The 23667-nt window shown below is 63.2% G+C and overlaps 3 protein-coding genes and 1 long non-coding RNA gene across 24 annotated transcripts in view; 2 read left to right on the top strand and 2 right to left on the bottom strand.

The window, feature by feature from the left end:
- Window positions 1-6176, top strand: part of LOC116436186 (Fc receptor-like protein 4) — a 187336-nt gene extending 181160 nt beyond the window's left edge. For 2 of the 6 annotated variants that reach the window (XM_032093175.1, XM_032093173.1), the window contains exons 11-13: window positions 5722-5743; window positions 5831-5910; window positions 5993-6176. In XM_032093175.1, the coding sequence (XP_031949066.1) occupies window positions 5722-5743; window positions 5831-5910; window positions 5993-6108 (218 nt within the window). In that variant the 3' untranslated portion in view covers window positions 6109-6176. Of the gene's footprint in view, window positions 1-3765; window positions 4044-4489; window positions 4760-4848; window positions 5318-5721; window positions 5744-5830; window positions 5911-5992 lie in introns of all 6 variants that reach the window. The other 4 variants (XM_032093180.1, XM_032093179.1, XM_032093169.1 and 1 more) reach the window with 4 other exon arrangements.
- Window positions 1-21722, bottom strand: part of LOC116436176 (Fc receptor-like protein 3) — an 89203-nt gene extending 67481 nt beyond the window's left edge. For 2 of the 16 annotated variants that reach the window (XM_032093146.1, XM_032093147.1), the window contains exons 1-6: window positions 21567-21708; window positions 20941-20961; window positions 20622-20852; window positions 20098-20361; window positions 19704-19982; window positions 19049-19357 (exon numbers count right to left, since the gene is read on the bottom strand). In XM_032093146.1, coding sequence (XP_031949037.1) covers window positions 19049-19357; window positions 19704-19982; window positions 20098-20361; window positions 20622-20852; window positions 20941-20961; window positions 21567-21597 — 1135 coding nt within the window. In that variant the 5' untranslated portion in view covers window positions 21598-21708. Of the gene's footprint in view, window positions 1-24; window positions 182-17388; window positions 17937-18496; window positions 18584-18663; window positions 18967-19048; window positions 19358-19703; window positions 19983-20097; window positions 20362-20621; window positions 20853-20940; window positions 20962-21566 lie in introns of those variants that run through there. The other 14 variants (XM_032093151.1, XM_032093152.1, XM_032093137.1 and 11 more) reach the window with 14 other exon arrangements.
- On the top strand, window positions 2023-3323 carry LOC116436269 (low affinity immunoglobulin gamma Fc region receptor II-like). Its single transcript, XM_032093322.1, has 3 exons — window positions 2023-2157; window positions 2775-2795; window positions 2884-3323. Exons 1-3 carry the CDS (start codon window positions 2127-2129, stop codon window positions 3204-3206), a joined length of 375 nt encoding a protein of 124 aa, XP_031949213.1. The 5' UTR covers window positions 2023-2126; the 3' UTR covers window positions 3207-3323.
- Window positions 11831-12633, bottom strand: LOC116436341. Its single transcript, XR_004236985.1, has 2 exons — window positions 12507-12633; window positions 11831-12418 (listed from the first exon to the last, which is right to left on the bottom strand). It is a non-coding gene; the product is annotated as an uncharacterized LOC116436341 (long non-coding RNA).
- Window positions 21723-23667: the final 1945 nt, after the last annotated feature.

Below are 23667 nucleotides of genomic sequence, written 5' to 3'. Positions count from 1 at the left end.
CAGGCCCGTGCCTGGGGCACTCACCCCACAGGAGCAGCGCCACCTTCCCGGCCATCCCGCTGTCCCCGGCCACCCGGGCTGGCTGTCACACGCTGATGGGGCCACCTGTCCCCTGGGTGGCGGCTCTTTGGCCAAAGAGGAAGGAAGAGAGGTCAGTTCTGTACCCATGTGCTGGTGGCTGTTGGTGGGGGCAGGGTGGAGAGAGGCTGGGGACATAGAGGGACATGGCGGGACATGGTGGGGACATGAGACTTGGGATTCCAAGGAATGGGGACTCCAGGAATGTGGGAATCTCAGGATGGATTTCCAGAGGAACAGGGGGCCCCAGGGATGGGGATCCTGGGGAATGGGGGTCCCCACTGGTGGGGGGATCAGGGATGGGGATCCCAGAGAATATTGGCCCCACAGATTTGGGGTCATGGGATGAAGATCCCAGGGGTGGAGGGCCCTGAGCGACTGGAGAGCCCATGGGATGGGGTCAAGGGGAGGGGGTTGCTGGGCAATGGAGGTTCTGGGAAATGGGCGGCCTGGGATGGTGGTCCCCAGGAGAGGGGACTTAGGGAATGAGGTCCCATGGTTGTGGTTCCCAGAGGAATGGGGATCCCAGGCATGGGCAGTGCCTGGGTGGGCTCGTGGGTCGCAGCTCCTTCACCGGGTGCCTCAGATTTTGGGTGAGGCAGACAAAAGCAGAGACCCCCATAGTGTTGGTGGTCTGTGGGGAACACCACGGGGTTCTCACGGAGCTCCGGCTCTGTGCTCCCCACCCTGGCACTTTTTCTTCTCTTTGTTTCTATTTCTTCTAATTTACCTCACTTTTGTGCACTCCCCCTCCCAGTTCAAGGCTCAGCGATCCTGGGGAGCTTCTGAGCAGGGAACGGGTTGGGGGGACCCTGTGCAGGGGGAATAGGGGGTGCGGGGGCGCAGAGAGGGGTTTAGGGGGGCAGTGGGGGATGGGGGTGTTCGGCTGTGCCCCAAAACACTTTCACTTTCTCTCTCCAGCAGCAGAAGGAAGAGGCCATTTGTGCTGAGAGTCAGACGGGGGGTGGGTTCAGACCTGGGGGGGCACTGCGGCAGGAATCCCCAGGACGTGGCACACCCATAACAAGGACCCACCTGAGACAAGACCCAGTTGTCACCACAGCAGAGGAGCCCTTTTCCCTCGAGGACAGGACCCCTCTGGATGTGCCCCCCAGGTCAGAACCCGCCCCCGTCTGACTCTCAGCACAAACGGCCTCTTCTTTCTGCTGCTGGAGAGAGAAAGTGAAAGTGCTGGCGGGCACAGCCGGAAACCCCCATCCCCCACTGCCCCCCCACAACTCCCTGCACCCCTCCACCCCCCTATTCCCCCTGCACAGGGTGCCCCCAACCCGTTCCCTGCTCAGGAGCTCCCCAGGATCACTGAGCCGCACACTGGGGGGTGAGGCAGCGTGGCACAAACGTGAGGAAATGAAGGACAAAAGAGAAATAAAGAGGAAAAAGCCAAAGGGTGGGGGGGACACAGAACCGGAGCTACCCAGGACACCCCTGTGATGCTGCCCCAGGTAATGAGCGCCCCAGGGGGTCCGTGCTAGGCCCTGAGTCACCCCAAAACCTGAGGCACCCGCTGAAGGAGCTGGGACCACGAGCCCCCCCAGCCACTGCCCATCCCTGGGACCCCCATTCCCCTGGGAACTCGGCCGTGGGAACCTCATTCCCTGTGTCCCCAATTTCTAGGAGCCCGATCCTGGGTCTCCTGTTGCCCAGCATCTCCATCCCCTTCCCCCCACCCTCTTTGCCCCCCATTCCCTCAGGACCCCCATCCCCAGCACCCCCTAACATATGGGGACCCCCATTCCCCACACAGACACTCCCTGTCACTTCCCCTATCTCCCCATTCCCCTGGGACACCCATCCTGAGATCCCCATGTCCCCTGAGCCCCCCACTCCTGGGAACACCATGTTCCACCATGTCCCCCGCCTGTCCCCTGCTGTCTCCCCACCCTGCCCCCACCCTGCCCACACCCTGCCACCACCAGGGGCCACCAGCACGTGGGGGCGAGACGTGACCTCACTTCCTGCCCGCCACCCAGGGGACAGGTGGCCCCGGCAGCGTGTGACAGCCAGCCCGGGTGGCCGGGGACACCAGGATGGCCAGGAAGGTGGCGCTGCTCCTGTGGGGTGAGTGCCCTGGGCACGGGCCTGACGCCCCGGGAATGGGCCCTGGTGAGGCAGAGAGTGGTGGGGAGGGGGCAGAGGGGGTCTGCGGGGTGCCCTGAGGTCCCCAAGGGCAGCAGAGCCCGAGCATGGGCATGGAGCCGTTAAATGTGACCAGAGTCGTGGGGTGGCTGTGGGGGACAGGAATGGGGACCGGAAAAGGGGGAGAGGAATGGAGGGAGTGGGACGTAGCAAAAGGAACGTTGGGGCTGGGGCAGCTGTGGGGACAGGGCCAGGGGCACAGGGATGCAGGGACAGGGACAAGGGCCAAGCACCATCAGGATGGGCCACGAGGCCAGGTGCCATTGGGATGGGATCATGGGCAGAGGGCCGTGGGAATGTGGCCGTGGGTGGAGGTGCTGTGGATTGGGTGGAGGTGACTTGGACAAGCATGGGGTGTCCACAGTGTCCCCATGTCCTGCCTCAGCCCAGGGTGACAGAGGTGTCCCTGTCCTCAAGACCTCCGTGCCAAACCGGTGACCCCATGGGGACAGTTTGGGGACAGCCCCACACTCCGTGCCCCGGGTGCCGCTGTCCCTGCGGTGCCACCCCCACCCAGCCCAGTCCCTTCTCCCTTCCAGGCCAGACCCTCGGCCTCGCTGGTGAGTCCTCGGGGGGATGCCACGTCCCTGCCCCGCTGTCCCCATCCGGCGCTGGCCCTGGCAGGCTGGTGCCCCCTGTCACCCGCAGGCGCCCAGACCACCCAGCTCCTCGTGCAGCCCCCCTGGACGCCGCCGGTGCTGTGGGACCGGGTGACACTGACCTGCCAGGGCTCGGGCACCGCCGCTGCCACCACCTGGTACAAGGACGGGCAGCGCTGGCGGCTGCAGGGACCCGACCGATTCGTTGTCACCGAGAGTGGCACCTACCAGTGTGACAGACCTGACACTGGGCTGAGCCCCACCGTGAGCGTCTCCAATGGTGAGGGGGGTTGGGTGTCCCCAGCCTGGCACCCGCGGGGTCCCCGAGGGCTCTGGGTGGGCTCCGCTCCATGGGTCACCCCCCTGGTGTGACGAGAGCCCGTCCCCTTCACACGGCGACATCCCAGAGCATCCCAGTGCGAGCGGAGCCCCGTGTTGGAATTGGGGACCCCTGGTGTGCTGGGTGTGACCCAATCGGGGCGTCCCGGTGCCATCGGGATCCCATGAAACCCCACGGTGTGACGGGACACCCCTGTCCCCCAGCCTGGCTGGTGCTGCAGGTGCCGGCGCGGGCGCTGCTGGAGGGGGACACGGTGACACTGCGCTGCCGGAGCTGGCAGGACAATCCGGTGACCTCGGTGTCCTTCTACCGCGAGGAGAAACAACTGCAGCGGTTCCGCAATGGGACCGAGCTGTCCCTGTCCCCTCTGCGGCTGCACCACAGCGGCCGCTACCGCTGCAGGGGCTGGGTGGAATCCAGCCTGTCCCGGGGGCGGAAGGAGTCGGTGTCGGCGCCGGTGACAGTGAAGGTGCATGGTGAGCACCCCACAGCCGCCACCCTGACACCCCGACACCCCCACACCTCAGCAGCCTCACAGCCCCTTCACAGCAGGCTCGGGGTCACGCTCCCCCCGTCCCATCTCCTTCCCAGAGCTCTTCCCGGTGCCGGTGCTGGAGGGTCCCCCCGAGCCCACCGAGGGGTCCCCCCTCAATCTCAGCTGCCTCAGCACCCCCAGCCCCCTGCGGCCCCGAGCCCCCCTCCTGCACCTCTTCTACCGGCACGGGCGGTTGGTGGGGGGCCCGCAGGGGTCCCCGCAGCTCCTGCTGCCCGCCGTGGGGGTCTCCCACTCGGGGAATTACAGCTGCCAGGTGCGCTCCGAGCGGGGGCCGTGCGGAAGAGCAGCGCCCGGCTCCGCGTCACGGTGCGCAGTGAGTGCGGGGATGGGCGCGGGGAGCCCCGACAGCAGCCACGGGTCCCCCAGTCCTGCCTGGGGTCCCCGCAGCCCTCCATGACACCTTCTCGAGGTCGCCCATCACTCCCATCTCTCTCTTTATCACTCAACGGGTCCCCTCACCCCTCCCTAGGTACACCTCTCCCTCACTTAGGTCCATCCATGGTCCACAGTTCCCATCCATGTCTGGCTCCACAAAACCTTCCCTGTGGTTCCCTCCAATCCTCTCCAGGTCTCCCCTCCATGAACCTTCCTGGGGTCCCTTCCACCCCTTCCGATCTTCCCCCCCACCTCTTGGCCCCCTTCTTCCTCAATGGGGTCTGGCCACCCCTCCCTGACCCTCTCCCACCCTGAGTCCTTCATTGGTCCCTGGTGTCCCCCACCCCTCCCAAGTCCCCCATTCCCTTTCCGCCTCTCCCACAGGGGTCCTGCTCTCGGGGGTGTCCGTGTCGGCGGAGCCCCCCGGGGGACAGGTGGTACTGGGGGACCGCCTGGTGCTGAGCTGTGCGGTGGCCACGGGGACAGGTCCCCTGTCCTTCTCCTGGCACCGGGGGGACTCGTCGGCACTGCTGGGCACCGGCCCCCACCTGGAGCTGCACCACGTTGGGGACAATGACAGCGGCCACTACCAGTGCAGGGCCAGCAACGGGGACAGTGTGGCCGAGAGTGACCCCCTGAATGTCACTGTCCTGGGTGAGCAGGACCCTCAGGAATGGGGTAACCCCACCCATGACATCCCCATCCCCCCTGACCAGGTGCCAGCCCCATCTTTGTCCCCACAGTGCCCGTGGCCAATGCCACCATCAGTCCCGGTGCCCTGGCACACCCGGTGCGCGCAGGTGACCCCGTGACCCTGCGCTGCTCGGTGCAGGTGGGCTCAGCCCCTGTCACCTTCACCTGGCTGCGCAACGGCAGCGAGGTGGCCCGGGGTCCCCTCCTGGAGCTCGGCGACGTCCATGTGGGACATTCCGGCACCTACCAGTGCGTGGCCACCAACCAGCTGGGACAGGACGGGCACCGCGTGTTCCGGGCGCTCAGCCCCGAGCTGGCACTGATGGTGACACCACGGGGACACTGGGACACAGGTGGGCTCACTCGGGGTCATTGGGATTGCAGCAGCCCCACAGTGACAGGTGACCCTGATGTGTCCCCCTCTGTCCCCAGCAGTGGCTGCAGCAGTTGCCGGGTCCCTCGTGTTCCTGGTTCTGCTCGTGGGTGTCATTGTGGGCTGGCACCGGTGGCACCGCCTGGGTGGGTGACAATGGGGCTGACGGGGGCCCTGGGGAGCTGGGAGGCCACCTAGAATGTGGGGATGATGGGGCAGCATCCACAGCCACTGACTTGGGCAGCGCTGAGTCCCCAGTGACCGTTGCTCGAGGTCCTCGAGGATTTGGGGTGGTGTTGGAGGGTGGTGCAGGGATGCTGGGGGTTCTTTCAGGAATCCTGGGATAGTTTGGAGGGTGCCCATCCCTGCCAGCCTTGGGGCTCTGGGAGCATCAGGACATGGGGCACTGGTGTGGTTCAGGGGTTCTGGGGGTCTCCAGGAATGCTGGGGGCTCCAGGGGGGAATTGAGAGCCCTGTGGGAGTTCAGGATTCCCGAGGGAGGTCAGGGCCTTGGGGACCCCACAGTCACCTCCACTCCTTTCCTTTGCAGCCTCCAGGAAGCACCAGGAAAGGTGAGTGGGGGCTCCAGCCATGAACCCCCCTTTTACCCCAACCCCAAGACCTCCCATCCCCTCTCACACATCCCCCCATCCCTGCAGGGCTTCCCCGGGGCCCCCGGCCCCCCCGGAGGAGGGGGAGGTGCTGTACACCCACGTCACAATGACGAAGCGGACGCAGGGTGAGTCCGGGGTGGGACACACACAGGGACACGTCACCCACGGGGGGTGTCACACAGGTGCCACAGCCAGGGTCTCCTGCAGGGCCCACCCGCACCGCTCCGCCCCAGGATACCCAAGTGACCTACGTGGAGCTGCCGGGACCCCACGGGCGACCGCGGGCAACCAGCAACATCTACGGGAACGTGCTGGGACACTGAGGGCGCTGGGGGACACTGGAGGATCGGATTGACTTCTGCTGTGCCCAAAATGCAGCTTTTTGCTGAAACTGGGAGAAATGGTGTTTCTTTGTTCAGCTCTCTCCTGCTTTAGGAACGGGATTCTCTGATTTCCTGCTTCTACTAAAAACCTTTCTCTCCCCGTCCGGCTGCGGAGGGCAGTGCGAGAGCGGCTTTGGTGGGTGCGGGGCATCCGGGCAGCGTCAGCCCACGGCAAGGCAGGAAGGAGGAGGGTCCTGCTCAGGGTGCTGAGCAGATCCTTGTGGGATTTGCCTGAGTTTTGGGGCTCCCTCAGGGCCTTGGGCAGAGAGACAAAATGATCCATTGCTGCATTTCCGGGCTGCTTCCCTCGCAGCTGCCCCTGCAGGGGCGCTTTCCAGCCAGCCCTGCTCTGCAAACCATCAAAGGCCCTCGCTCGCAGAGCCACTGCTTGGGCTCCCCTTGGCTTTTGTGCTTCTTGCAGGCCTGAGCAAACCACAGCCACGCCTTTTCCCCCACACAATTCTCACCTTGCAGCAGCTCTAAAGCTGCGAGAGTCAAAGCCCAGGGGGTGGGGGGGACCCTGAGGTCCTGGCTGCCCCTGGGGCTGGCCAGAGCAGGGCTGGCTAATGCCCATCCCTGCGCAGTGGGGCTGTGGCGTGGCCTGGCCCCACACTTGGATGGCCACTGGCTGCATGGGAGGAGTTTGGGAGCTGCTTCCTGCCTGGGGCTCCATTCCCAAGCTGCTCTTGCTGCCTCAGATCCTGCAGGGGATGAGCGAGAATGGAGAAGTCTGGAATAGGTTTTCTCCCAAAACCAATAAATCCAAAGTGTCCCAACCCCCCAGGACGGAAACCCCATAGTGGGGGGAAATGTGGGGATCAGGAGAGGCGGGGGCAGCCCCACAACAGCTTCACCCCCTCCTGATTTACAGGGTCCCAGCCCTGCGGCATCAAACTGGGGCTAAATCAGCCATTTCCAGGGGGAAATACCTGCAGGTTTCACAGTGCTGCAGCAAAGAGGGTAGAATGGTCCTCGGGTGTTGTGGGCAGAGGAGGGGATGGTCACGAGCGTTGCAGCCTGGTTCCCAGCGCTGAGACCCTGAAGGAGGTGTGGGGGTCGGCTTTGGGGTTTTTTATGGTGTCCTCCCCTAATGACACCCAGCCCTTTTCATCCCCCACTGTCACCCCCATCGGGGCTTCTTACTTGCGGAAGAGTCTTGGAGGGGTGTGGGATTGGAGGGACAGGCTGCACCTTAGAGACTCCCAAAGGGGATTCTGGGGTTCCCAAATGGGGGGGACTGTCAAATGGGGGAGTAGAGGGGACAGAGTACCCCCCAGACTGGGGCACCCCAGAGGTCACAGTGCCCCAAGGAGGTCCAGGGATCCTGAGGAGGGGGAGTCACAATGGATGGGTCTTCTGGGGAATGGGTGTCCCCTTGGTGGGGGAACAAAGGGATGAGGCTCCCAGGAGAATGTGGGCTCCAGGGATTTAGGGTCATGGGATGGGGCTGGCTGGGGAATGCGGGGCCCTGTGGGACTCTGGATCCTGGGGCAATGGGGAACAATAGGATGGGATCAAGGGTAGGGGAGTGGTGGGGTATGGAGATCCAAGGAAATGGGAGTCCTGGCATGGTGGTCCCAAGGAAGGGGGAGATAAAGAATGGTGGTCCCATGGTTTGGTTCTATGGTGAATGGGGGTCCAAAGGACAGGGAGCGGTTGGGTGGCATGTGGGTCACAGCTCCTTCACTGGGTGCCTCAAATGTTGGGGTGACCCAGGGGCCAGCACAGCCCCCTCAATGTGCTCACAGCCTAGGGAGTCACAACAGGGCATCCCCATGGTGCTCCAAGTCTGTGACACTGCCCTCACCCAGGGCTTTTTCCTCTCTTTATTCTATTTTTCCTCTTATTTTCCTAGGTACCGCACCTCTCCCTCCACCCCAGTTTCTGGCTTGGCGATCCTGGAGGTGAAGGGGCTGCAGAGAGGGGTAGGAGGGCCTGTGGGAGATGGGGGTGTCCGGCTGTGCCCCCAACACTTTCACTTTCTCTCTCCAGCAGTAGAAGGAAGAGGCCGTTTGTGCTGAGAGTCAGACGGGGGTGGGTTCTGACCTGGGGGGGCACATCCAGAGGGGTCCTGTCCTGTGGGGGTCCCTGTTTTGGGGCTGACACATCCTGGGAGGGTCCTGTCCAAGGGCTGCCCCATCCCAGCCAGAGGGGTCCTGTCCTGGGGGATGGCGGTGCTGGGGGGGTCTCTGGACACATTCCTGAGGGGGGGTCCCTCTCCCAGTGGCGGCACATCCTGGGGACCCCTGTGCAGGGGGAGTCCTGCTGGCTCCCACTGTCCCCAGCCGCCCCTGCTTTTTAGGGTGTTGGAGGGAGGTCAGGATTTTTCCTTTTGTTTTCTTTCTCTCCGAGAATTTTCTCCCATTTGTTGTTAAGAGACAATAACGACCATACTTTAGAGAGACAAAATAAGTGGCCAAGGTGTGGGGAAGGGCTGCAGCTGGCTGAAGCCTCTTAGCCGGTGGAGCTTTTCTCTTGGGAAGGGCAGAGATACCGAGAGATTTTGGCTTGGGAGTGAGGGGTGGGCTTAGCTCCAGCTCTCTCTTGGTCTGGGGATCATAGGGAACAGTCAAGCTGCTGCTCAGTGCAGGGAGAATTCAGAGTCCAGCCCTGTCCTGCTTCTCCCTTCCTGTGGGTGAGCCTTTGCTCGTAAGAGCAGCTGTTGAACTGCGACCTTATTAACAGCGGGCCCCACTGGAAAAGGACCCTCACCATCTGCTCGGGTGCCTCAGGGGAAAACCTGGGGTCCCGAGCCCCTCCTTCTCCGAGGGAGCCTCTCCCAGCTGCGTTTGGGAGCCAGGCTGCCACTGCCCAGCCCCGCCGTTTTTCTGCCACTGCTCTGGTTTTTTTCACTACACTCTAACCCAGCACTGCCTGCCTGCCGGGACACCCCGCGGCTCCTGCTACAGCTGCGGAGCTTCTGTTGCATTTTGTTTTGCCACTCCGGGCTCCACTGGCCTATGCTGTCCCAGCTGCCGCTCCCAGGTTCCTCCTGCAGCCCCTTTCACCATCCCGAGGGGCACCGGGCCTGGCTGCCCTTGGGGGTTTGTAAAGGAAGCCGCTTTTCCATCCCTCCCGCCGGCTGCGCCGCCATCGCCGCGTGAGGGAGAGACAGGGCCGAGCTCGCGCCACAGCGCCCCCTGCTGGTGGGGGGAATCACCGCACCTGCCCTGCCCGGCTGGGAGCCACCAGCGCCCCTGGCGGCCTCGAGCGGAACTGCAGCGAGAGGAACGGGCCCACAGCGAGAGAGGCACCAGCACCGGGTCTGGTACCAGCACCGGGTCTGGTACAGGGTCTGGCACCGGCACTTTGTCTGGTGCTGGCACCGGGTCTGGCACCAGGTCTAGCACTGGCACCAAATCTGATACCGGCACCAGGTCTGGCACCGGGTCTGGTTCCGGCACTGGGTCTGGTCCTGGCACTGGGTATGGTGCTGGCACCGAGGTCTGGTTCTGCCACCTGGTTCTGGTTCTGGCACGGGGGTCTGCTTCTGGCAAGAGGGTCTTCTTCTTGCACTGGGTTTGTGGTCCTGGCACTGGGTTCTAGTCCTGTCACTGGGTTCTGGTCCTGGCACCTAGGTTCTGGTCCTGGCACCGGGTTTGTGGTCCTGGCACCGGGTTCTGGTTCTTTCCCTGGGTTCTGGTTCTTTCACCGGGGTCTGGTTCTGGCACCGAGGTCTGGTTCTGGCACCAGGGTCTGGTTCTGGCCCTGGGTTTGTGATTCTGGCCCTGGGTTCTGGTCCTGGCCCTGGGTTCTGGTTCTGTTTGTTGTTGCTGCCATTGTTGTTTGTTTGCCCTGTTGTACATATATACACTCACTAGTCAAGAACTGTTATTCCTGTTCCCATATCTTGGCCTGGAAGCCCCATAATTTCACAGTTGCAATAATTCGGAGGATAGGGGGTCGTGTTCTCCATCCCAAGGGAGGTTCCCGCCTTCCTGGGCAGACATGTGTCTTTCAAACCAAGACATAGTGGCAGCCCAAAATTGGAGAATCCCGCTCCTAAAGCCCGTCAGAGCTGAACGAGCAAACAGCATTTCTGCCAGTTTAACCAAAAAGCTGCATTTTTGTCGCAGGAGGAGGGAACCAGGTCCTGTGCCCCTTGGAACTGGCAGGGGGGACGGTAAGCCACTTGCTGTATTGGGAGCACTGGGAGGGGGATTGCCGAGCCGCTGGGAGCATGGGGGTTGAGAGGAACCAATCTGATTTTCAATTATGCCTCAACATATGTTACACATGAGGTGGAAAATTACTCTAGGGGCTCTACACGTCATGGGAAGCCTGTCCAGGGGAGGCTTCAGCTGGCAGCCAATCAGGGGAGAGAAAGCTTCCATGATGGGGCTGTGAGTGAGCCCACTCTGGCTGGTGGGACAGATGCCCGGAGGCCTGGAAAAATGCCCGGTACAAAAAATGCCCAGGAAATGGGGCTGTGGGAGGAACCTTAGCACATAAAAGCAGTTAATTCACACAGGAGCCAATTTACTTTGGGTTTCTTGGAGGGATCAGGAGCTTGCTCGGAGGGTCATCTTGGCCTTCATCCCCTGTTCCAGTTTGGCCAAATTTAGAACTACATCCTCTGAGAGAAGGCAGGTTCCAAACCAACCCTCCCCCCCCACGTTCGGGGCAAAACCACTTTTTCCTCGAAGGAAAGTGAAAGAGATAAAAACTATTTCTTTAACAAAGACACAGGAAAAAAAAGAGACTAATGCTAAATAATGAAACCTCTTGCTGTAGAGGGAAAACCTGGGAAAATTTCAGAGTCCTTCCGTAGTCTCTCTCTCTCCCCATCCTTGGAGCTGGGATGGGGTGGTGGGCCCACCTCCAGGGCCAAGGCTTCGGTGGAAATTCCTCCTGATGTATTGTGATGTTGAAACAGTCCAGCAGAAAAAAGGAAAAAAACGAAGTCCCAGGAAAACAAAAGTTCAACTCCCCGTCTTTCTCCGGAGAAGAAGAAAACCGAAAGCTGGCTGAACAAGTAAGCAGGGTGCTTCTCCTCTCCCCTCCCATAGTAGCAGGATGCAGAAGAAAAAAAATGCAGAGAACGAGAGTGTGTTATCTCTGTCTGTGTCCTTGAAAAGCACTGCTTGGAGAAGTTTGCTCAGTTTTCTCTCTCTCCGCTTAGGCTCAGTTTAAGAGCATAGAAAGGCATCAAACGAATTTCTGGGCATAGAGCAGCGATAGGGAATACAACACTGAGTCACCCCAAGACATCCCCCCTTGCCTTTTCCTCCCTGCGGCCTGGCTTCCCTGTCCGCACCCGTTCTGCCCTGCTTCGCCGCTGCCGCGAGGCAGCTCATGGCTGCGATGGCCCGGTGCTCGGCTGCTTCCCCGACAGAGCGGGCACCGCCTGCACCAGCCTCGGCTGCCGCCGTGTTTCCCGCATTGCCCGCGTTGCAACCAGCATGCTGCACCAGCCCACGGCGGTACCAACCCGCAGTACCAGCCCATGGCAGCCGGTCCGCAGCAGCCGGCCCGCAGCCGTTCTTCACCAGCATCGGAGACTGCTGCCACAGCCTCTTGGGAATCACGCCCAGCCCCTCGCAAAAGTCACGCGGGCTCGCTGAGGATGCGCAGGACACGCTGCATCTGCCAAGCCGACAGAGCGCCCGGGGTTCTTGCAGTAACGCTGTGCCTGTCTTCTGTTTCTGTCTGTCTCTTTTCCCCTCTCTACTCTCTTTGCTATCCCCCTTCGCTAAGAACACTTACCCTCCTTCATCAAGAAACAGTTCTCAGATACAACATTGCCGTGTTTGTGCTTCATTTTTGTCCAAGAAATGTATCAAAAAGGATCCTCCCTGACTCCCCCTTTTGCAGTAGGATGGGACAGGGGTAGTGGGAGGGGGAATGGGGAAGCCCTGGGTGTACTGGGAGCACTGTGGGCAGAGAATGGGGAAGTCACTGCGGGTACTCGGAGCACTCCGATGGGGGTTGGGGAGCCCCTGCAGGTACTGAAAAGGGGCTGGGGGAGCCCCTGGGGGTACTGGGAGAGGGAATGGGGAGCTCAGGGTGGCCTGTGCAGCCACCCCCTGACTCACGACCACGTCCCTTGGAAGGATGGGCAACCACAGGAGCCATGGAGGGGGCACCCCCAGTGCCCCCCAGTGCCCCCCACTTCCCAGAGTGTCACAGCTTTTGTTGTAGATTGTCGTAGATGTCTCTGGGTTCCCACGGTTGCCTGTGCGGCCCCAGCAGCTCCATGTAGGTCGCCTGAGGCTCCTCCACCAGGGGTGCCGGGGGCTGCGGGTGGGCCCTGTGGGAATAAGGCGGTGTGTGGAAGGGAATGGGAGGTCCTGGGGGTTTGGGTAAAAGGGGGGTCATGGCTGGAGCCCCCCACTCACCACTGCTGGTGCTTCCTGGTGGCTGCACAGGAAAACTGGACGGGTGACTTTGGGGTCCCAGGGGCCTTCATCCACCCTCAGGAATCCTGAAAGTTGGGGTTTTGGGAATTCTCCTGGATTTTTTTCTGTTAAATGTATTTTCCCCATACATGTTGCTAGGGGCACAAATTTCTGGGTAATTAAGAAAAACAAAGACCTAGCCATTGGGGGTGGGGTGCATCTTGCTACTCATTTGTTTCACCTGAGTGTGCCATCACTCAATCTCCGGTGTTTGGACAGAGAGGGAGGCTGCTCTCTTCGATTGCTTTTTCCTTCTGCTGGAAAAGCCCTGGGATCCCAAAGCCCACCTTCCCTGCCCCACTGGGAGCTGGGCCGTGGCCGCCCTGCCCCCGCCGTTGCTTCCAGCCTTCCCTGAGTTGTAGCCCTGCTCGCCCTGCCTGCCCAGACATCCGGGGGGTTCCCCGCTTGGATACATCACGTCTGCCACCCGGGATTTGTTCTCATCCCTGCCCCTCCAGCCTGCTGCTCCAGCCTGCGGTTCCAGCCTGCTGTTCCCGAGGGTCCGGCCGGACACTGGGATCAGCTGCCCAGGGGTTTGTGAAGCCTTTGTCCCATCCCTTCCCAGGATCCCAGGCCACCAGTGCCGCGTGCTCCCTGAGCCCCCTGCAGCCGCGGGGGAACCATCGCACCTGCCCTGCTCACCGGGAGCCGCCAGCGCCCCTGCCGGCTGCGAGCGGAACTGCACCCGAGGGGAAAGGTCCTGACAGCCGAGAAGGCTGGGACTGGGTTTGCGATTGTTTGCTGTTACTGCCATAGTTATTGTTGTTTGTTTGACTGGTTATACACATATAGATACATAATAGTAAAGAAGTGTTATTCCTATTTCCCACATCTTTGCCTAAAAGCCCCTTGATTTCATAATTATAATACCTCAGAGGGAAGGGGGGTTGCATCAGCCATTCCAAGGGAGGTTTCTGCCTTCCTTAACAGACACCTGTCTTTCAAACCAAGAAAGGGACCCTCCAGCAGTGACACCGGGAAGAGCTATGGGGAGGAGATGAAGTGGGGGGAGCGTGACCCCAAGCCTCCTGTGAAGAGGCTGTAAGGGTGCTGAGGTGTGGGGGTGTCAGGGTGGCGGCTGGGGAGTGCTCACCTTGCACTGTCACTGTCACCGGTGCGGACTCCTTCCACTGTGGCAGCACAGCATACATGCAGCCCCTGCAGCGGTAGTGGCCACGGTGGTGCAGCCGCAGAGGGGACAGGGACAGCTCGGTCCCACTGCGGAACCTCTGCAGTTGCTTCTCTTCGTGGTAGAAGGACACTCAGGTCACCGATCTGTCCTGCCAGCCCCGGCAGCGCAGTGTCACCGTGTCCCCCTTCAGCAGCGCCCGCGCCGGCACCTGCAGCACCAGCCAGGCTGGGGGACAGGGGGGTCCCGTCACACCTGGGGATCCGTGGGGTCCCGATGGCACCGGGTTGCCCTGATTGGGTCACAGCCAGCGCACCAGGGGTCCCCAATTCCAACACAGGTGTCCGCTTGCCCTGGGATGCTCTGGGATGTCCCGGTGTGCGGGGGACGGGCTCTCGTTACACCAGGGGGGTGACCCATGGAGCGGAGCCCACCCAGAGCCCTCAGGGACCCAATGGGTGCCAGGCTGGGGACACCCAACTCCCCTCACCATTGGAGACACTCACGGTCGGGCTCAGCCCAGTGCCGGCTCTGTCACACTGGTAGGTGCCACTCTCAGTGACAACAAATCGGTTGGGTCCCTTCTGCCGCCAGCGCTGCCCGTCCTTGTACCAGGTGGTGGCAGCGGCGGTGCCCGAGCCCTGGCAGGTCAGTGTCACCCGGTCCCACAGCACCAGCGGCGTCCAGGGGGGCTGCACGAGGAGCTGGGTGGTCTGGGCACCTGCGGGTGACAGGGGACACCAGCCTGCCAGGGCCAGCGCGGGATGGGGACAGCGGGGCGGGAACGTGGCATCTCCCTGAGGACTCACCAGTGAGGCCGAGGGTCTGGGCTGGAAGGGAGAAGGGACAGGGCTGGGTGGCTCTGTGGGGGAAGTGGCACCCAGGGGACTGGGTGTGGGGCTGTCCCCAAACTGTCCCCACGGGGACACCGGTTCTCGTGAGAAAGTGCTCAGGAATGGTCCCCAAGAGGACTGGTGAGGCTGGGGGACGTGTCTGTGTCACAGCTGTCCGTGTGCCACATCCGTGTGGCATGGAAGCCCCAGGGATGGTGACACTGCAGCCACCTCGAGCTGAGGCAGGACACGCGGACACTGTGAACACCCTGGAATTGGGGACACTGTGGACACCTCATGCTGGCACAGGTCACCCCCAGCAGCCCCACGGCACCTGTCCCCCATGGCCCATCCACACAGTGCTTGTCCCCTTGTCCCTGTCCCCGCATCCCTGTGCCCCTGGCCCTGTCCCCACAGCTGCCCCAGTCCCAGTGTGCCTGTCATGATATCCTTGTCCCCAGATCTCAGTCCCCCCATTCCGGTCCTCCTGTTCCTGTCCCCACAGCCACCCCACGACTCTGGTCACATTAAGGGGTCCATGCCCATGCTCGGGCTCTGCTGGCCTTGGGGACCTCAGGGCACCCCGCAGACCCCCTGTGTCCCCTCCCCACCGCTCTCTGCCTCACCAGGGCCCATCCCCGGGGCGTCAGGCCCGTGCCCGGGGCACTCACCCCACAGAAGCAGCTCCGCCTTCCCGGTCATCCTGGTGTTTCTGGCCACCCAGGCTGGCTGTCACATGCTGCCGGGGCCAACTGTCCCCTGGGTGGTGGGCAGAAAGCGAGGTCACGTCTCGTCCCCACGTGTTGGTGGCCCTTGATGGGGGTAGGGTGGTGGCAGGGTGTAGACGCAGCAGGGGACAGGCTGGGGACATGGTGGGACATGGTGTTCCCAGGAGTGGGGGGCTCAGGGCATGTGGGGATCTCAGGATGGGTGTCCCAGGGGAATGGGGAGAGAGGGGAAGTGACAGGGAGTGTCTGTGTGGGGAATGGGGGTCCCCATGTGTCGGGGGGTGCTGGGGATGGGGATGCTGAGGGAATGGGGGGCAAAGGGGGTGGGGGGAAGGGGATGGAGATGCTGGACAACAGGAGACCCAGGATGGGGCTTCAAAAAAAGGGGGACACAGGGAATGGGGCTGCCACGGTCGGGTTCCCAGGGGAATGGGGGCCCCAGGGATGGGCAGTGCCTGGGGGGGCTCATGGGTTGCAGCTCCTTCACCGGGTGCCTCAGATTTTGGGGTGACTCAGGGCCCAGCATGGCCCCCCCGGGGTGCTCATTACCTGGGGCGGCATCACAGGGAGGTCCTGGGTAGCTCCGGTTCTGTGTCCCCCCCACCCTTTGGCACTTTTTCCTCTTGATTTCTGTTTTGTCCTTCATTTCCTCACGTTTGTGCCACGCTGCCTCACCCCCCAGCGTGCGGCTCAGTGATCCTGGGGAGCTCCTGAGCAGGGAATGGGTTGGGGGCACCCTGTGCAGGGGGAATAGGGGGTGTGGGGGCACAGAGAGGGGTGGGGGGTCAGTGTGGGATGGGGGTGTCCGGCTGTGCCCCCCAACACTTTCACTTTCTCTCTCCAGCAGTAGAAGGAAGAGGCCGTTTGTGCTGAGAGTCTGACGGGGTCCTGGAAGGGCCCTGCCGGGGTCCTGGAAGGGCCCTGCCGGCTCCCACTGTCCCTTCTTGGGCACTGTGACCTCTGCAGGGCAAAAATTTGAGGGTGCCCTGTCCCTTCTATGTCCCTTCCCCTTGACGCTCCCCTCCACTCTGGGAGCCCCCAATCCCCCTTTGGGATCCCCCAAGGTGCAGCCCCTCTTCCCCATCCTGCAGCCCCCTGTGACCCTTCTGTGGGTGAGAAGCCCCACGGTGTGCCAGTGGGGGTGACAGGGGGTGGGTGTCAGTCGGGGAGGGCACAGACCCCGCCACAACCTCCCACAGCCACCCCAAGCCCCTCAGCCCTGGCAGGGTCTCAGCGCTGGCAACCAGGAAATGGATGAGACCCTGCAGATGAAACGCTCGGGACACTCCTGGCTGTGCCCCGCTCTGCCCACAACACCTGAGCACCAACCTGCCCCCTCTGCCTCAACACCCGCATGGAAAAATGGAGCTTTTTTCCTTCTGGAAATGGCTGATTTGGCCAAAAATTGATACCACACCACTGACACACCGCAAATGTGGAAAAACTGAAGCTGTTGTGGGGCTGCCCCACCGCTGCCACTGCCCCCTCGTGTGGTTTCCGTCCCGGAGGGTTGGGACACTTTGGGTTTATTGGCTTTGGGAGAAAACCTATTCCAGACGTCTCCATTCTCGCTCATCCTCTGCAGGATCTGAGGTGGCAAGAGCAGCTTGGGAATGGAGCCCCAGGCAGGAAGCAGCTCCCAAACGCCTCCGTGCAGCCAGTGGCCATCCAAGTGTGGGGCCAGGCCAAGCCACAGCCCCACTGTGCAGGGATGGGCATTGGCCAGCCCTGCTCTGGCCAGCCCCAGGGGCAGCCAGGACCTGAGGGTCCCCCCGCCCCCTGGGCTTTGACTCTCGCAGCTTTAGAGCTGCTGCAAGGTGAGAATTGTGTGGGGGAAAGGCGTGGCTGTGGTTTGCTCAGGCCTGCGAGAAGCACAAAAGCCAAGGGGAGCCCAAGCAGTGGCTCTGCGAGGGCCTTTGATGGTTTGCAGAGCAGGGCTGGCTGGAAACTGCCCCTGCAGGGGCAGCTGCGAGGGAAGCAGCCCGGAAATGCAGCAATGGATCATTTTGTCCCTCTGCCCAAGGCACTGAGGGAGCCCCAAAACTCAGGCAAATCCCACAAGGATCTGCTCAGCACCCTCAGCAGGACCCTCCTCCTTCCCGAGCTGAGCAGGCAGAGCTGAACAAACCAACCCCATTTTTCCCGCTTTAATCCAAACACTGCCTTTTGAGTCCAACAAGAGGGAAAAGGGTCCTGTGCCCCCCCCCCGGCACTGGGAGGGGGAATGGGGAGGCCCTGGGGTGCTGTGAAGGGCAGTGAGGGACCCCTGGGGGGACTCGATGCCTCCCAGTGATCCCCAATTTCCCCCCAGGGTCACATCACACTCTCGTAGGTGGCACCGGGGTCCTGCTGTCCCTCGTAGGGTCCCGGCAGCTGCGCGTTGGTCACTTGTGGATGCCGAGGGGGGGCAGGGCCGGGGGACACCCGTGGGGGCGCTGACAGAGACAGCGGTTGTGGGGACCTGGGAGGGGGTGACAGCCGTGGGGGACGTGTCCCTGTCCCCAGCCCCGTACTCACCCCCCGCCTGCTCGCTGCCCACGCCGTGGAGCTCCAGCAGCTCCCCCTCCTCCGGGGGGGCCCTGCGGGGATAAGGGGGGGCCTGAGGGGGTGTCTGGGGAAGGGGGAAAGGGGAGTCACGGCCGGAGCCCCCCCACTCGCCTGTCCTGGGTCTTCCTGGTGGCTGCAAGGAAAAGGGGAGGGGGTGACCTTGGGGACCCGAGACCCCTGAACCTTCCTGGAATCGCGGCAGCTCCGACCACCCATGGGTCCCCCAAATCCCCACTGGAGCCCTGATTCCCATTGCACCACTGATTCCCCCCTGGACACTCCAAGCACTCCTGATCCCTCAGAACTTCTGCACCACTGCAGTGCCCCTGAGCCCCCCGGTGCCCCGGACCCCCTGAGCCCCCACAACCCCAAGCCCAACAGGGATGGGCACCCCTAAACTCCCCCAGGACCCCACAATGTACCCTCAACATCCCTGCACAGCCCTCCATCAACTCCCCAAACCCTCCAGGAGCTCCCACTGCCAGCCCAATGTTCCTCAAAGCCCACCCAGGGCTGCCCCTGGAGCCCAACCAAGACCCTCCAGAATCCTCCTAAAGCCCCCAGGACCCCCAGCCGAGGTCACTGTGGGCTTCGTTTCCCCCAACTCCGGGGCTGTGGGTGCTGCCCCATCGCCCCCCCACTCTGGGGGCTTCCCCTCACTCCAGCACCCCCGTTGGCCCCATTGTCACCCACCCAGGTGCTGCCACCAGTGACAGCCCCCGATGACACCCAGGAGCAGGGCCAGGAACAGGAGGCTCCTGCCGATGTTCACAGCCACTGCTGGGGACAGAGGGGGACACATCAGAGTCAGCTGCCATGCCGGGGGTTCTGCACCCTCCAGTAACCCCGAGTGAGCCCACCTGTGTCCCAGTGTGCCCGCGGTGTCACTGTCAGTGCCAGCTCGGGGCTGAGTGCCCGGAACACACGGTGCCCGTCCTGTCCCAGCTGGTTGGTGGCCACACACTGGTAGGTGCCGGAATGTCCCACATGGACGTCGCCGAGCTCCAGGAGGGGACCCCGGGCCACCTCGCTGCCGTTGCGCAGCCAGGTGAAGGTGACAGGGGCTGAGCCCACCTGCACCGAGCAGCGCAGGGTCACGGGGTCACCTGCGCGCACCGGCTGTGCCAGGGCACCGGGGCTGATGGTAGCATTGGCCACGGGCACTGCGGAGACAGATGGGGCTGGCATCTGGAATGGGGGATGGGAACGGCGGGATCAAAGTGGGATGGGCATGATGGGGTTTACCGTGGATGGGGTCACCCCGTTCCTGAGGGTCCTGCTCACCCAGGACGGTGACATTCAGGGGGACACTCTCGGCCACGCTGTCCCTGTTGCTGGCCCTGCACTGGTAGCGGCCGCTGTCATTGTCCCCAACGTGGCTCAGCTCCAGGTGGGGGCCAGTGCCAAGCAGTGCCCACGGGTGCCCCCGGTGCCAGGAGAAGGACAGGGGACCTGTCCCCGCGGCCACCGTGCAGTTCAGCACCAGGCGGTCCCCCAGTACCACCTGTCCTCCGGGGGGCTGCGCCGACACAGACACCCCCGAGAGCGGGACCCCTGCGGGAGGGGGACACCAGGGGACAGTGAAGGACACGGGGAGGGTGGGGGAGGGGCGAGGGGACCCCTCTGAATAAGACGGGCCAGGGAGCCTGGGAGTGGCTTGGAAAGGGTGGGAAGGGACCCCAAGGAAGGATGGGGGGTTTAGGGATGGGACACCTGGAGAGGGATGGGGGGAACTCCAGGGCGGGGTGGGGACCCAGAAGGGGATGGTGGGACCTAAGGAAGGAAGTGGGAAGGGATGGGAGGACACTGGGCAGGGGTCAGGAAGAGCTGGGTGTTCCCAGACAGGACTGGGGGACCCGTGGCGGCTGTCGGGGCTCCCCGCGCCCATCCCCGCACTCACTGCGCACCGTGACGCGGAGCCGGGCGCTGCTCTTCCGCACGGCTCCCCTCTCGGAGCGCACCTGGCAGCTGTAATTCCCCGAGTGGGAGACCCCCACGGCGGGCAGCAGGAGCTGCGGGGACCCCTGCGGGCCCCCCACCAACTGCCCGTGCCGGTAGAAGAGGTGCAGGAGGGGGGCTTGGGGCCTCAGGGGGCTGGGGGTGCTGAGGCAGCTGAGATTCAAGGGGGACCCCTCGGTGGGCTTGAGGGGACCCTCCAGCACCGGCACCGGGAACAGCTCTGGGAAGGAGATGGGGTGGGGGAAATGTGACTCCGAGCCTGCTGTGAAGGGTCTGTGAGGGTGCTGAGGTGTGGGGGTGTCGGGGTGTCAGGGTGGCGGCTGTGGGGTGCTCACTGTGCACTGTCACTGGCACCGGCGCCGACTCCTTCCACCGTGACAGCACGGAATACACCCAGCCCCTGCAGCGGTTGCGGCCGCTGTGGTGCAGCCGCAGAGGGGACAGGGACAGCTCGGTCCCATCGCGGAACCTCTGCAGTTGTTTCTCCTCACAGTAGAAGGACACCGAGGCCACCGGTTTGTCCTGCCAGCCCCGGCAGCGCAGTGTCACCATGTCCCCCTCCATCAGCGCCCACGCCGGCACCTGCAGCACCAGCCAGGCTGGGGGACAGGGGGGGTCCCATCACACCACGGGGTTCCGTGGGGTCCCGATGGCACTGGGACGCCCCGATTGGGTCACACCAGGGGTCCTCAATGCCAACACGAGGGTCTGCTTGCACTGGGACACTCTGGGATGTCCCAGTGTGCAGGACACCGAGGGCCTCTCGTCACACGAAGGGGGGGTGACCCATGGAGCGGAGCCCACCCAGAGCCTTCGGGGATTCCGCAGGCCCAGGCTGGGGACACCCAACCCCCCTCACCATTTAAGACGCTCACGGGGGGGCTCAGCCCAGTGCCGGGTCTGTAACACTGGTAGGTGCCACTCTCAGTGACAACGAATCGGTCGGGTCCCTGCAGCCGCCAGCGCTGCCCGTCCTTGTACCAGGTGGTGGCAGCGGCGGTGCCCAAGCCCTGGCAGGTCAGTGTCACCCGGTCCCACAGCACCGGCGGTGTCCAGGGGGGCTGCACGAGGAGCTGGGTGGTCTGGGCGCCTGGGGGTGACAGGGGACACCAGCCTGCCAGGGCCAGCGCGGGATGGGGACAGCGGGGCGGGGACATGGCATCCCCCCGAGGACTCACCAGTGAGGCCGAGGGTCTGGGCTGGAAGGGAGAAGGGACTGGGCTGGGTGGGGGTGGCACCGCGGGGACAGCGGCACCCGGGGCACGAAGTGTGGGGCTGTCCCTGAAGTGTCCCCACAGGGTCCCTGGTTTAGCACAGAGGTTTTGAGGACAGGGACACCTGTGTCACCCTGGGCTGAGGCAGGACATGGGGACACTGTGGACACCCCATGCTTGTCCAAGTCATCTCCACCCACCCCACAGCACCTGTCCCCATGGCCACATCCCCATGGCCCTCTGCCCATGATCCCATCCCAATGGCACCTGGCCCTGTGGCCCATCCTGATGGTGCTTGGCCCTCGTCCCTGTCCCTGCATCCCTGTCCCCCTGGCCCTGTCCCCACAGCTGCCCCAGCCCCAAGGTTCCTTTTGCGACATCCCACTCCCTCCATTCCCATTCCCCCCATTCCTGTCCCCACAGCCCCCCCATTATTCCGGTCACATTTAAGGGGTCCATGCCCATGCTCGGGCTCTGCGGGCCTTGGGGACCTCAGGGCACCCTGCAGCCCCCCTGTGCCCCCACCCCACCGCTCTCTGCCTCACCAGGGCCCATTCCCTGGGGCATCAGGCCTGTACCCGGGCACTCACCCCACAGGAGCAGCACCACCTTCCCAGCCATCCCGGTGTCCCCAGCCACCTGGGCTGGCTGTCACACGCTGCCGGGGCCACCTGTCCCCTGAGTTGTTGCTCTTGGGACCAAATGGAAGGAAGCGATGTCACGTTTCATCCCCACGTGTTGGTGGCTCTTCGTGGGGGCAGGGTGTTGCAGGGTGGGGGGCAGGGTGTAGACAGAGTAGGGGACAGGCTGGGGACATGGTGGGACATGGTGTTCCCAGGAGTGGGGGGCTCAGGGAATGTGGAGATCTCAGGATGGGTGTCCCAGGGGAATGGGGAGAGAGGGGAAGTGACAGGGAGTGTCTGTCTGGGGAATGGGGGTCCCCATGTGTCGGGGGGTCCCCAGGATGGGTGTACTGAGGGAATGTGGGGCAAAGGGGGTGGGGGGAAGGGGATGGAGATGCTGGGCAACAGGAGACCCAGGATGGGGCTCCGAGAAAAGGGGGACACAGGGAATGGAGCTGCCACGGTCGGGTTACCAGGGGAATGGGGGTCCCAGGGATGGGCAGTGCCTGGGGGGGCTCGTGGGTCGCAGCTCCTTCACGGGGTGCCTCAGATTTTGGGGTGACTCAGGGCCCAGCACGGCCACCCCGGGGCGCTCATTACCTGGGGCGGCATCACAGGGGGGTCCTGGGTAGCTCCGGTTCTCTGTCCCCCCCACCCTTTGGCTTTTTCCTCTTTATTTCTCTTTTGTCCTTCATTTCCTCACGTTTGTGCCACGCTGCCTCACCCCCCAGTGTGCGGCTCAGTGATCCTGGGGAGCTCCTGAGCAGGGAATGGGTTGGGGGGACCCTGTGCAGGGGAAATAGGGGGTGCGGGGGCGCAGAGAGGCGTGGGGGGTCAGTGTGGGATGGGGGTGTCCGGCTGTGCCCCACAACACTTTCACTTTCTCTCTCCGGCAGCAGAAGGAAGAGGCCGTTTGTGCTGAGAGTCAGACGGGGGGCGGGTTCTGACCTGGGGGGGCACATCCAGAGGGGTCCTGTCCTGGAGGTGTCCCTGTTCTGGGGGTGACACGTTCTGGGGGGATCCTTTCCCAGCACGGACCCATCCTGGCCAGGGGGTACCTGTCCTGGGGGATGGCGGTGCTGGGGGGGGGGATCTCTGGACACATTCCTGGGGGTGGGGGGTGTCCCTCTCCCAGTGGTGGCACATCCTGGGGACCCCTGTCCTGGAAGGGCCCTGCCGGCTCCCACTGTCCCTGCTTGGGCACTGTGACCTCTGCAGGGCACAAATTTGGGGTGCCCTGTCCCTTCTATGCCCCTTCCCCTTGACGGTCCCCCCCACTCTGGGAGCCCCCAATCCCCCTTTGGGATCCCCCAAGGTGCAGCCCCTCTTCCCCATCCTGCAGCCCCCTGTGACCCTTCTGCGGGTGAGAAGCCCCACGGGGTGCCAGTGGGGGTGACAGGGGCTGGGTGTCAGTCGGGGAGGGCACAGACCCCGCCACAACCTCCCACAGCCACCCCAAGCCCCCAGCCCTGGCAGGGTCTCAGCGCTGGCAACCAGGAAATGGATGAGACCCTGCAGATGAAATGCTCGGGACACTCCTGGCTGTGCCCCGCTCTGCCCACAACACCTGAGCACCAACCTGCCCCCTCTGCCTCAACACCCGCATGGAAAAATGGAGCTTTTTTCCTTCTGGAAATGGCTGATTTGGCCAAAAATTGATACCACACCACTGAGACACCGCAAATGTGGGGGAGCTGAAGCTGTTGTGGTGCTGCCCCCCCTCTCCTGCGCCCACTGGCCCCTTGTGGTTTCTGTCCTGCGGGGTTGGGACACTTTGGGTTTGTTGGTTTTGGGAGAAAACCTATTCCAGACTTCTCCATTCTCGCTCATCCCCTGCAGGATCTGAGGTGGCAAGAGCAGCTTGGGAATGGAGCCCCAGGCAGGAAGCAGCTCCCAAACTCCTCCGTGCAGCCAGTGGCCATCCAAGTGTGGGGCCAGGCCATGCCACAGCCCCACTGCGCAGGGATGGGCATTGGCCAGCCCTGCTCTGGCCAGCCCCAGGGGCAGCCAGGACCTCAGGGTCCCCCCCACCCCCTGGGCTTTGACTCTCGCAGCTTTAGAGCTGCTG

This window comes from Corvus moneduloides, chromosome 29 (genome assembly GCF_009650955.1).
Source record: "Corvus moneduloides isolate bCorMon1 chromosome 29, bCorMon1.pri, whole genome shotgun sequence".
NCBI lineage: Eukaryota > Metazoa > Chordata > Aves > Passeriformes > Corvidae > Corvus > Corvus moneduloides.
The sequence above is the reverse complement of the archived record's forward strand: the minus strand, read 5'-3'. Positions and strand labels throughout refer to the sequence as shown.

What these genes read in the sequence shown, in the direction of transcription:
- LOC116436269 (XM_032093322.1), top strand. Translation starts at nt 2,127, where the DNA reads ATGGCCAGGAAGGTGGCGCTGCTCCTGTGGG. An exon ending in GGTGGCGCTGCTCCTGTGGG is followed by an intron (nt 2,158 to 2,774) that starts GTGAGTGCCCTG and finishes TCTCCCTTCCAG; the next exon opens with GCCAGACCCTCGGCCTCGCT. An exon ending in CCAGACCCTCGGCCTCGCTG is followed by an intron (nt 2,796 to 2,883) that starts GTGAGTCCTCGG and finishes TGTCACCCGCAG; the next exon opens with GCGCCCAGACCACCCAGCTC.